Source organism: Biomphalaria glabrata, chromosome 15 (assembly GCF_947242115.1).
Source record: "Biomphalaria glabrata chromosome 15, xgBioGlab47.1, whole genome shotgun sequence".
Classification (NCBI taxonomy): Eukaryota; Metazoa; Mollusca; class Gastropoda; family Planorbidae; genus Biomphalaria; species Biomphalaria glabrata.
In genome coordinates this window covers 18,832,328-18,845,833 of record NC_074725.1, presented here as the reverse complement: position 1 = coordinate 18,845,833, position 13,506 = coordinate 18,832,328, and the positions used below count along the sequence as shown (strand labels likewise).

The window sequence follows — 13,506 nt, the reverse complement described above, 5'->3', positions numbered from 1 at the left end:
TGCTGAGAAAGCAAGATAGGGAGTGTCAGTCTCTTACTAGACACAACCACCCAGAATAGCACATTGACTAATATAATGATGTGACATACCAAGTACACAAAGTGATATTAAAAATTGATTAATTGCAGTCCCTTGAAAGAATGGTGAAGGCTACAGACCTGTCCGTTTGTATCAGTGGGTGAAAATGTGTATAGCTAAGCAGACTTAACTGACTTTGAATTAGCCTATTTAAAAAAATATATATTAAAAAAAAAAACCCTAACAATAAAGTCATTTCTAATTGAGCAGCATTCCAATTTTTGCAAGTTCAAATTATCAGGATTCCATTTTTATACAAGAATATTGTAACATGAAAATATATTAATATAGTATCTCCCTTCAATTTTTCTCAACCATACCTTAATAAAACAAACTTTAAAGTAATGATGTTATCTTGAAAAATGTTTGCAACTTTAAAAAAAAATCAAATCAAAGAAGTAAAATAATTATTTATTTTGAAGTTTCTAGACCTAAACGAAGACAAAACCACAAATGCATAAATTTACTTTTTTTTTTTATTCAAAGGCATGTATATATGATAGTTTCACCAAATAAAACAATCATCAACATGTTAAACTTGAACGCACAATAAACCAATCAAATAAGTAACGTACTGAACTAATGTAAAGTGTTTTTGGAATATTGTACAAATTCTATCATTAAGACAACAATGAATGATAACAATGGTCTCCAGTTTCAACAAAAAAAAGTTCAGTCATTCTAGAATCATTATCAATCTTTCACTTATTTTCACTCAGGTGTACACTTAAATCATTTACACACACAATTGTACAAATAAAAAAATACAAAATATGCCAACTGTGGAAATTTCCTTGCTAAAATCTTTTCTTGGACTTCTGATTTATCAGAAAAACAAAGGCATGTGAAATTTGTAGCACAAAATTAATTCATTCAGAAATAATATTTATACTTTTCTTAAATCTAATAGTTAAAAAATTGCAGGGGGCAATGAGATTATATGAAGAAAAGATTTTTTTCCACTTGCCAACAGAGACACACACACACTATCATACTTTATGAGCAACTTTTTACTGATCAAATCCTTTTTACTGATCCATTTGATCGGCATCCTCAAATTGTTCTTCATCAACATGTCCTTCTTCTTCATATCCTAAACAAAAGTAAACAAAAACATTATAACAAAAAAGCTAAAGGAACATTTAAGTACATATCCTTATATGGTTTATAGCATATCTGCAGCAGCATTCCAAATTAAAATTGTCAACATTGGAAAGTGTTTTTTATTTATAGCTAAAGAAATACCATAAATAAATAAAATTCCTTTAAGACCAAGGTCAGTTCAAGAAAGTTTGATCGGAAAAACAATAAAAAAATATTTACTCTCCTCAGTCAACGTCAATAAGAGCTGCAAGTTTTAACAGCAGGATGGCTGCCTGGTCATTCGGATTTATCGATGGTCTCGGGTTCAAATCCTGCCCGCTCCCATCCCCTGTCGTCCTGCAGGAGGTTTGGACTAGGAAGTAAACTATCTGAATCATGTAAAACATTTTACAAAACAAACATAAGACCCAGAGCTGAAATAGCAAAAGACCCAAGAGTCCAGAGCTGAAAAAGCATAAGAGCCAAGGCCCCTGCCCTGAGATGAAACATTATTAACTTTTGTCCACTATGCAGACATTTAAGTATAATAAACCCAAACACTTGCTAACTTTGCCTTAGTCATAAAACAAGTCATCTCAATGTAATAGTTTTGAAATGACATCCTCTAGAGTTGGAGAATCAAATGTAATTAGATATTTTCAAGATTCTTGTCAAATAAGTTACCAATGGGACTAAAACAAGTACATATATTGTATCAATAGAGATAAACAAAATACTAGTTTTAAAGTAACTATTGTCAGACCTGTTTACTGAAAACGATATTCTACCCATCTACAAAAAAAAATTTTTTTTTGTTACTATTTGGTAAAAAGATGTCATAATTGTAATAACAAAGCTTGTCTTCGAGTCTGAAGATTAAGGAGGAGTGCAGCATTTCATTTTCAGGGGTCACCTCTGTTACATCAAAGCAAGCTTGTACCTAACTGATCTTGTCATCTTGAAAGCATTTTCAGTGGTCACTACTTTTACATCAATGCAAGCTTGTACCTAACTGATCTAGAAAGCATTTTCAGGGATCACCTCTGTAACATCAAACTTTTTTCAACTCACCAAAAAATATTGCATTTGGCTTACAGTTATCCTCCATATTGGATATTGCCCTCCTCAGAGTAGTCGTCAAACAATAAGTTCCTCTACACTGTCCATAATGGCATTCGCAAGAACATCACTATTCATAGTGTGATCTCTTGCCCTTCGTATGGTATGGTGAAAGCATTCAAGAAGCCTTAGTTGTTTCCTTAAAAATAAAATTTCTTAGATCCATTAAGAAGGGTTGAGAGAACCAATGCTCAGTAGACACTGATTTTTGTTGGCAGACAAAACAATTTATTCTGCCACATTCTGGCTTGAAGGCATCTTGGAGTGATAGTAGCCTTAGCCAGACTTTTCTTAAATGTGATGCTCTATTGAATACTGTGCTTACCAGATGTGTAAAGCAATTTACCATGTTTACCATGGTGGCTTTCCATGGCGATTGCTAAAATAAACCAAATTACAGCTTGCACAAATTTCTTGACAACAAGATAAAGCTCATGTTCAGTGTGAGCAAGTAGGGTATGATCATCAGCATAGATACGCTCTGTGACAACTATTTCGTTTTTTGTTTTAGTATGGAGATGACAACAAGGGTAAGAGCAAGGACATAACCATGCTTTACACCATTTTCCGGGGAGGTGAGCAGTGCACCATTGTGCCTAATTTGGCCTTTTTGTTCTTCCTGAAGATGCTTGAGGATGAACAGGAACTTTTGGAGGGCAACTGAGCTTGAACTAAAGCCTCCACAAACATTGCAATTCAATGTGTCAAAAGCCTTAGTAAGATCCACAAAGGCAGCCTATCCATCCAGGTTCTGCTCCCATAATTTTTCTTGCATTTGTTGCATGACAAAAAAATCATGTTCTAAATCAGGGGTGGGCAAATTACGGCCCGCAGGCCACATGCGGCCCGCTGAAGTGTTTTATGCGGCCCGCGGACACCTAAAGAAATCTGGTGTGCCCACACATTAAACATATAAAAATGCAAATATATTACAAATAAATAATTGTAAATATCAATAGAAATTATTGAAGCTTTTAGTTCTTATCACTTACAATGAAGAGGCTAAAGAAACATTGTCTCTGAATGTTATTCTAAAAAGTTTAAAGTAAACGAAGATTATTCTAAAAGCAATATTTCAAAACATTCAGTCAAAAGAGACTAACAACAGTTTTTATTCAATGCTATGAAGAACTGTGTTGCAAGTGTTGGGTTTGCTTATACAAGATATTAAGGGTAATAACTGATGCAGTCCGTAGTTGACTGAGAAAAACTGGCTTTTGAATAAAATAACAATATCCCAACCATTATCTCATTACATGAAAAAGTACATAAAGCTGCATAAAAAATCACATATTTCGGAAGACACATAATATTAATGTTCATATGTTTGACATAAGGCCACTTTAGGCATAAGCAAACCATGCACCTGCCCCATGATTGCTGGGGTCCTCGCACAGAGTGCGCATTTCATTACTTTAGAGAAGAAATAGCGAAATTTGTCCTCAATGATATTGTTGTATTAAACTAGGTTTTTAATAAATTGCATCATTTTAGTTTTTTTCACTGTTTATTTTTATTTTTCTATTTTATTTGGGGCCACCAAATTCACCTTGCCTAGGGCCCCAAATTCCCCAAGGCCGGCCCTGACTGGCAGTTCCGAATACTTGAAGGTTTGGAAACAAAACATTTCAATGCTCGGTAACACAGTAGCATCCGCTAGCCCAGCATAAGAAGAATATGGGATCTTAAGGAAGAAATCGTTTGGTTCCATGAAGGACATTGACTGTGACTTTGTTACTAATATTTCTAATGAAGAGTGGAAGACAGACTTCATGTTTATCGCTAGGAACACCAAAATGTATTGCTTGCGCATGAAATACTTGTGCATGATAAATCTTTTCAAACAAAGCTATTCCATTTCTTGAGGCTAGCAAGTGAAAACAGGTTTTCTTATTTTCATTAGCTGAAAGGCGAAACTATTTCTAGTGAAAGGATCGTGGAATTTGAAAGCAAATCCTAAGACGTCAAGAACTTGGAACCAGTTTTCAATACCCCCAGCTCACCATTTAATGCAGAAGCCAATTCAGTTCCAGATGACAAACCTCCTAGCAAATTATGACCTGAAAGAGAAGATCCAGTCAATTTTTTTGCGGGAGCTTCATGGGGGCCAGAAGCTGTATATCCACACTTCAAAAACTTTAACATTATTTGGAACCACATTCATAAAGCTTTTGAAAAGTGTTAGAACAGGTCGATGCTGATTGACTGTACAAGACAGAGGTCACAAGAAAAAAAACAACTAGTAAGCTAGTTTGACGTTTCTGGAACATTATGCACAAGAGTAAACAGTTCTATACTTCATAATAAGTATTACTGAACATTTGTGATGTGATGAAATGCCATAGTATGTTAGGATGTAAACAGACAATAGCAAAATTTTAAAAAAAAATGATTCGTAAAATTAGATCAAGAAATTGCTAACTCTTGTTGTAATTCCCAAATTGTGGGTGCAAAAATAAAATCTATATTTAAGCGGCCCTCCAATCCCCAATTTTTTTTAATGCGGCCCTCGGTAGAAAAAGGTTGCCCACCCCTGTTCAATACTGGCCTCTCAGATAGCACCTTATCCATTAAAGAATTAGTCTGACAATCAAGGAGGACTCGTGGAAAGATCTTGCTACTGACAAAAGAGTAATACCTCGATAGAGCAGTTACACTTGCAACTCTTTTAGTATAGGGATATAATATTGAAATCTTAAAGGTCAGGTGAAAATGAATTTTTCTGAGCATAGATAAAATAGGTATGTCAGCCTTTTTATTAACTCTTTTATTGCATATTGTTTTGATAGAAAAAAAATTGAGTTTTCTGGGACAAACAAAAATGTGCATGGGGATATAGTTACTCAAATTACCTTTTTATTTTATTATATAATCCAACATATTTGATTTTCTTTTAAAGGAAAATGAATTGGCTACAAAAGTGTAATACACATTTTGTCATTTCAAATTTCATTAAGATGAACAAATGTACTAAGAAATTGTATTATTTACATTATTTAGGATCCCAAAGAATAAACTCAAAAAGAGGAACCACTAATATATAATTTTTTTTTTTTTTAAACGTGTTGGTCCTGCATACAATTTACAACAATCACTCTCTAATGCAGAAAAAAAAAAGAAAAGTAAAGGTTTAACATTATAAAGATAAATAATAAATATTATGTACCAAGTTACTCCCCAGAGCTAGCTAAATTACTTCCTTAGAGTGATGCAGCACTGAAAGAGTTAAATAAAGAAACACCTCCCATTTTGTAGACATCAGAACCAGGTGCTTAGTGTTTTTGGAATTTTTATTGAAACTTCCTCAAATGTTTGATAGTCATCAAGTTGTAATTGTAATTACAATAATAATTATATGCATGTATCTTGGAAAACATTTTGTGATTTAATGCTATTGTAGAATTGCATGTCCAAAGGGTTTTGTGTAACAATTACAAACTGCTGTTTGTATAAAGCAAACATCAGGTATGTAAGGTGTACAAAAAGAAAAAATGTTTATAACTTAACCCCAAGTTCATTAACATTCCATACTACTGGTTTTATCTTATATGATAGACGTTACTTCAAAAAAGAAGATGATTACGTCCTACGCATCATGCATTTAGTCATACATATTAATCAATGACCTAAATTCTGCCAAGCCACTGGTTTTCCTGGCTAGCTCAGGCAACGCATTCCATGTTCTAATAGCACTAGGGAAGAAAGAGCATTTGTACAAATTTGTCCTAGCATATGGAACAAGGAATGTGCCTTTATCTTTGTGTCTTTCTGAGTCAGTATATTAACTCGAATTCTTACCATTAGCAATATTTAAGAGATTAGTCTGTGCTGTGATTTCAGCGTCTCCTTGGCCAACATTTAACATTTGATTAAAGCGTTCCAGATTGATTCTCCCCTGCTCTGTAAGATTGTTCACATTACCTTCATTGTCATAGATTTCTAATTAAAAACAAGAAAAACATTAAAATAAAATACATCTCTTAAAAAAGACAATACCTCCATTATACAACTTAAAAAAAAAAAATAAACACATTTTTAGCTCAAACCAGGTATCCAACTCATGATTTTGACATTGCCAGCTTCTTGTACGAACAATGCCACCCATTATTGTATGATGGAGGAATTATTTATTAGTTTTTTTTTATTATATAGACATCTATATAGAACTATATCTAAACTTCTGATTTAGAAGTCTTAAGATCTAGTCTAGATCTAGAATCTAGATGTAATCTATATTAGATTTACACAAAATTATAAACAAAGCTTAGATAAACAATCAATAAACTTAAAGCAACTTTTCAATTTAATGAACATCTCAGTTATCGGTACACTACGGCTAACTATGCCATGTTTTTTTTATTACAATTTATAGCCAAATATAAATTTCTTTCTTTTTTTAGCTTTGAAAAATTGTGTGGCCAATGAGCTAGTAATTCTTTTCTCAGCAATATCTATCAACTGTTAAAATTCTAGAAAAATCATTAGAGCCATTTTTGAGATCAGTGTTCTGCCCACCTCACTCCATGAAGTTTTTAAATAGAGGTATTGTAAAAAAAAAAGTTTGTCTTTATACACTGATTTGTAAAACAAAAATCATCTTATGCAATTCAATATTTATGGTGAGAAGACTAGATTGGATTCTTAACAGTTGACCCAAAACTAAATGTTATATTGTTTAGTTCGTCCATCGTGGTTCGATGATGACCACTTTGTCATCCAGGGGGGCCGAGGGCCCTGCACTTTGGTCCCATGCCTCCCGATGTGGCCGGAGAGACCCACATGAGCCCGGAATGCCCCGCGGCACACCGGGCAGGCAACTCCACTTGCAGCCAGCACCACTGGCCCCTCCCCCGCCAGCGCAGTTTTCCTTTCACAGCGCGACGCCATGACGCCCTGCGCCTCCGACCCCCCCAGGCATCCGGGTCCACGCTGAACACCCCCAGAGAAGCCTTGAGGGTGTCCCCGAAGCGCTTTCCCAGACCACCCTGTAAGCACCCTCCTTTGCCTAGTTGGCCATGCACCGGGACCAAACCAGGACTGCGTGGATGCCCAGCAGGCCCACTCCCCAAAGGACCCCAGCATCTGGCATCCTGTCTCAGAGGCGTGGACAGTGTTCAGAGGGCGTGCAGGGAACCTGGGCCACTTCCACATGTCATGTCTTGGAAAAATGCAGAATGTCGGGTGGAAATTTTATATTACACCAAACTAGAATAACTTTTTCTGTTGGGATAAAACATATCAAAAAATCATTTAAAATAAAAATACACTAACAAAAAGAACAGTAAGCTAATTGGTTAATTTTTTAATTATTTATGTTTTGCTAGGTGTAATAAATAATTGCTTAAAAGTTTCAACTTGATGTGAAAATGGGTGAGGGAGAAATAACATACAAGTGAACATGTTCAAAATGTTTAGTAAAAAGTAAATCATGTAATTTTTTTTTTAAATATTAATTATCCACTGACCTTCTCTAAAGTTATCTTCTGCATCATCAAATTCATCTCCAGACAATTGACAATCGCTGTCAGGGTGGAGTGTTTGACAGTTGGCCAATGAATCAAACAAAACTTGCACTGGAAAGCAAAACCAAAAAGCAAATATGTGCTAAGCAACATAAAAAATATATAAATATGTATAGTGTGTATACATATTTAATCTGGATTTATTTTTTAAAATAACATTAAATATTAAGCCATTACTGTTAAGTTCATTATTCAGGTAAAGAAAGATGTTTTTATACGCTAAGAGCTTTCAATAAGCAGCTTATAAAACAATTTGACAAACACGTACACTTAAAGATTTCAAAACTTACATGAATCCTTATTCTCTGGTATGAATCTGATTTCTATTAATTCTCCTTCAGACTCCTCGTCTGCTTCATTACTGCCATCAGATTCATCATTATTTTCATCATTTATCCCTAAATAAGTTTAGAAAATGTTATGAAAAAAACAACAACAACAAAAAAAAACACTAGTTCTCTTTTTACAATCCTCATATTAGCTTGGAAAAGGATTTTTTTAAAAGGCTCTGACAATTTTCCTACATATTTTAGTTTGGGAAAAGACTACTTAACACTGAAAACTCTGGTTAGACCTCTACAGCTTTTAAAATACAATCATCATAAGATTAGATTTAGTCTTTTAAAAATCTATCCTTCATTTGCTCTTACAAAAAGTCAGCTTCATAAAGGAGGAATTTTTTTTTTTTTTAATGTAACTATTTTCTCAATATTGGAGAGTAAAGTTTAAAATAAAAAGCTATTTCTGTTATTTGGGTTAAAGATCCATGTAATCTGTTCAGAAAATGAATATTGGCAAATATAAACAGATTGTATTTAGGTAAAGATGGTAAATCATACCAAAGGATTTTATTGACAGCACCAATAGGCAAGTAAAATTGTATTTTTAAAATTAAAATATAATACTAATAATGATACAATAATAATTTTATATTAAAATTCAGCCAAAATTAATCTTAGGTCATAAAAATGGCATAAATTGTTTTATCAGACCTGGCAATTTTCCAACATAGTGACAAAGTAAATGCTCATGAGGAAATGCATTCAGGTCTCTTGATATTGCATGTAAACAAATCAGTCGATAATCAAGTTGAACACCCTGATCACTGCTATCCAACCACAGGACAAAACTTTTCAAACAAACAAAACAAAAAAATTAACTCATACTATGATACATGCAGCTTTGTTATCTTTTTTTTTTAAGTGGGGAGAGTGCATTAATTGGAAATGTGCAATAAACTACAGAAACTGAAAGCCATTCATGAAGAATACGTTTTTATTTTACTTCAAGCTCAGACTTAAATATTAACACTTTCGGGCTGTAAACAGAATGCATGCTCTTTAGATTTCTTGGATCACTTAACATCATTGGGAAACTTGATAAACTCAAGAATTAAAAAAAAAAACAAACTGGGTGCCACATAATGTTACAATCTTAAGATGTCAGACAACTAGAAAAAAAAAAGAGTTTTAAATCTTGAGCTATATGGATGGCTGCCTTGTCATGTGGTATGCTTTCTGGACAGTCGTTCAATGCTCATGATGGTCCCAGGGTTAAACCCTGCCTGTCGTCACCTTCTGATGTCCTGTGGGATGTTAGGGCTAGGATATACTTATTTTCAAATCTAAAGGAACATTCAAAATGTGTAAAACTACAGTAGGTAGTACAAGAGACAGCTATTAAGAGTAAATTATTTGAGGCGGGAGTTTGACAAGGAATATGTTTTATTTGCTGACCCGACAAAATAGTGCAGACTTATATATAATGTGTATAAAAGTACCAGATTATTAGTAATTTAATGTCCTGGGCAGCATTTTTGTTGATGTTTATATCTTAAAGTATGCTATATTTGCAGAGAACGAGAGTACTTTAAATTTTATATCATTCCCTTTTTTCACCAATGTTTCAAATACATAACTTGCTAAAAATATGATTTTGAAATGTGGAGACACCGTTTAAACACTGATGGAATTTCTATGTGATATTTCATACAATTTAACTTTGTGAAAGTTTGTGTTTGTGAGTGTATAAATCTGACAAGTATCTTTGCCTGTTTTTAAAGTACACTTTTGGAATGTAAATAAATGATATATTTTGAAATTATTCAATTTAGCTTATTACAATGTTTGCTTACTGTTTGCATATTTATGTTTTAAGATATCTAAAGTGTTTCATGCAAAATGACTGAAAAAAATAGTGATAACATTAAAACAAAAAAATTTGGCTCTATTCATATTTTACGATATCTAAAGTATTTCTATCAAACTGACTGAAATATATTTTTTTTTCTGCGCTATTTTGTCGGGGTGTCATTTTATTTTTGTATGGACAAACAGGAAGAACAATTTAATGCAAGTTAAGTGGCTGTTTAATAGCACCCTAGTTACTTAAAGCATATAAAAAAAAAACACAAAAGTCTTTTCATTAAGCGCTTGTAATTTGATGTGTGAATTGTACATCCATAATAATAGTTTTATTTATCAGATTAATTTTATTAATTTTTATTTTTTTAAAAGGGAGTGGGTGTTATTTAGGGAAAAAAACAAGCTTAATTTTGTGCAAAATCGTTCTTTTTTTATTTAACTTTGTACATATATACTTTTGCAAACATATCTTTTTCTCCATTTAAGAGATAACTTTTAATAAAAGTATGCTAATTTGCATTATTTATACATATAAAATATAATATATAATAATAATAATAATATAATAATAATAATATAATATATATATTTATTTATTTTTCCTTTACAACTTAAAAATTGCTCTTTTGAACTAATATATTTATATATTTTGATATCAAATTTTCTTTTCGTAGTATTCTTCTTAAATGTTCAAATAAAAACAATTGCTACACTTTTCATGCAAGTGCCTAATATAAAACTAATAAATGGAATCAAACTAACTCAAGTGAATAAATGGTTTTAAGCTTTACATTTAAACTGCCATTGTCAATAGAACAGGTCCCTGCAAAGTGGAAGCTGGGTTACCTAATTAAGTTACCCACGAAAGGTGAGTTTACCCAGTGCAACTGGTGAGGACTTATGTTACTGTCCACACTTAGTAAGGACTTAACTAGCATAATACTGGAACACCTGAAGGATGTCTTAGGCATAAGATTAAGAACAGAATAGTTTCTGGAAGGAAAAATCATGTACTGGCTATATTACTACATTATGCATTATCAAAGAGTAATCCGTTAAATGACAGTCCCCTGTGTACATGACTTTTAAAGATTTCGAGAAAGCTTTAAACAGTTTTATCAGAGAAGAAATCCTTAAACTTTTGACAGAAACATAATTTGGAAATTATTACAGACTTCCAATGACATTCACCAACATCATCAGGCATAGGATGGCTCATCTTGCATGATGACATTCACCAACATCATCAGATCTAGGATGACTCAGCTGCCAAGTAATTCATCACCCATGATGACATTCACCAACATCATCAGATCTAGGATAGCTCAGCTTGCCCAGTAATAATACATCATTGAATGCATGATGACATTCACCAACATTATCAGATATAGAATGGCTCAGCTTGCCAAGTAATACATCATGCATGATGACATTCACCAACATTATCAGATATAGGATGACTCAGCTTGCCAAGTAATACACATCATGTATGATGACAGTGGGCAAGGTTCAAAATGAAATCATCTAGATAACAATGTGAAACACATTTATATCATATGAACAGGTAGACATTAAAATGAAGTACCGGTACTTAACTTTACTAAGTTAAAAGAAGAGTAAATTGTGTTAATTTGTTAAGGGTCAGGGGCTAGGATTTTAGTGGTTAGGAAACATAGAGTGACTTAGAGGCTAAGATTAGGGAATTTAGCTTCTAAATTAGCTGCTAGGGTTAGGGTAGTCTACAGTTTTTATAAATAAACGTTAAAACACAATCAGACAGCATTATGATTATAGACAAGGATGATCAATCTGCTTTACTAGTAACTTAGTCAAAACCATGTTGGCCATTTTAGATATCTTCAACCATAGACACAAAAATGGCTGACTGGTAGTGCGATACTTGAGCTACACTCAATCTGTCATCTCGCATCGATGGTCCTGGGTTCATATCATACCCTGCCCGCTGCCATCTTCCCGTGGACCTACAGGAGGTTTGGACTAGGAAGTAACTCTGAAGGAACATCCGAAACGTAAAACAAGCTAAATCTAATGTTGTTTATTGCTAATGAACAAAAATAAAAATAGAGTCAGATCTACACTTTACTTTAGCTAGAGATTTAATTATAAAGAATTCTAACTCTAATCTATATTTTTTCATTATTTTATTAAATTTTTTATTGCTAACATTAAAAAATATAATACTTGACTAGATTATTCTAGATTTAGATCTAGACTACCTACTGTTACCTAGTGACAGACGATTAAGTTATAACTTATTACCCTTTGACTAATTTATTAAAGAACAGAATTTAAAAAATTATAAAAGGCAAAGGCATTTATTATTATCACCTTTCTGTAATGAATAAAGTTCCTGTGCCGATGTCAACATTTTCAATGTTCAAATTTACACTTGTTTCTCTGTGTTGAATACCTTCTGTTGGAACTGGGTAATTTATTAAACGTACCATGATAATTTAGCCCTAAATAAAAAATGTAAATGTTAGAAATGAAATAAATAATAATGGACCTCATTCACCAATCGTAAACAAACAACATTTAGCCACGTGGTGTTCTATCTCTTCTATATAATTTAAGATAGATATCTAATGTTTAATTCATGATGGTTGTCATGTGACAGTTTTTGTCATTTTATCAATATTGACAATATTGAATAAGATCAAATGACTAAATCAACTAAATGTTGTTTGTTTACAACTGGTGAATGAGGTTCATTTTATTATTTTAATTTCTATATATTTTAATTTTAATAAATTTTATTTTCTAAAAATTTGGAATCTATAATTATTTAAATTATTAATTATGGATCTAGATATTTGAATGAATTTCTTTTCTATTCAGTATTGAGTATTCTAATCTAGACTCTAGACCTAGCTTAGACTAGATCTAGAATCAGTATGAGTATGAGTCTGACTATGAGTATGACTATGACTGAGTATCCAGTTAATGATAATCAGATTAAATTTCATTAAATATCTAAACTTAAAACTAGCGTAATTAAATTTTTAATCGGGATCTGTCAAAAGTAGACCTATACTAATCTATAAAGATCAATACTCTTTATCTAATGACTAGATCTATAGAGCTTTAGAATTTGACAAGTAGATCTAGAATCTAAATAGATCTAGCTAGATCTCATCTAGAATCTAGATTGTAGATTTTCTTTATCAAATTCTCCGCGAGTGCTAAAACCGGAAATTTAAAAAATGGATGAGAGTAGTCTCCGATTCTTAACTACACTGGCCTGTATCATTGTTAGTTTGCCAGGAAAGTTGATAATTAGGTCTACATCGCAGACCATATTGTAGATTTGTTTTCCCCTTGTTGAACATTATCGAATCTGATTTATCTAATAGTGTTAAGAAGTAAAAACAAGAAACGGACGAGGAGGACAGAAAGGAAATAACAATAAGGCTTATAAAACACTAAAACATGGGGTGGTGTTTCAAGGTGGGAAAATACAACAAAACAGATAAAATTCGGTTTCACTAGACCAAAACTAGATTTTGATTATTTTAAATATTCTAATGTAATTGTTGTAT

At 32.7% G+C, this 13,506-nt stretch overlaps 1 protein-coding gene across 2 annotated transcripts; it reads right to left on the bottom strand.

The window, feature by feature from the left end:
* Positions 1-471: 471 nt before the first annotated feature.
* Positions 472-13,180, bottom strand: LOC106056395 (methylosome subunit pICln-like). 2 transcript variants are annotated; one of them, XM_056012466.1, is made up of 7 exons: positions 13,022-13,180; positions 12,296-12,426; positions 8,795-8,931; positions 8,093-8,200; positions 7,746-7,853; positions 6,079-6,219; positions 472-1,171 (listed from the first exon to the last, which is right to left on the bottom strand). In XM_056012466.1, exons 2-7 carry the CDS (start codon positions 12,412-12,414, stop codon positions 1,107-1,109), a joined length of 678 nt encoding a protein of 225 aa, XP_055868441.1. In that variant the 5' UTR covers positions 12,415-12,426; positions 13,022-13,180; the 3' UTR covers positions 472-1,106. The 2 variants fall into 2 exon arrangements, with proteins under 2 accessions (XP_055868441.1, XP_055868442.1); XM_056012467.1 differs by having other exon boundaries at positions 12,996-13,169.
* Positions 13,181-13,506: the final 326 nt, after the last annotated feature.

Coding starts and splice junctions, on each gene's coding strand:
- LOC106056395 (XM_056012466.1), bottom strand. CDS start 12,414: ATGGTACGTTTAATAAATTACCCAGTTCCAACAGAAGGTATTCAACAC. Junction 7,854..8,092: donor ACCAGAGAATAAGGATTCAT/GTAAGTTTTGAA, acceptor TTTGCTTTCCAG/TGCAAGTTTTGTTTGATTCA. Junction 1,172..6,078: donor TCTCTTAAATATTGCTAATG/GTAAGAATTCGA, acceptor ACTTTTGTTTAG/GATATGAAGAAGAAGGACAT.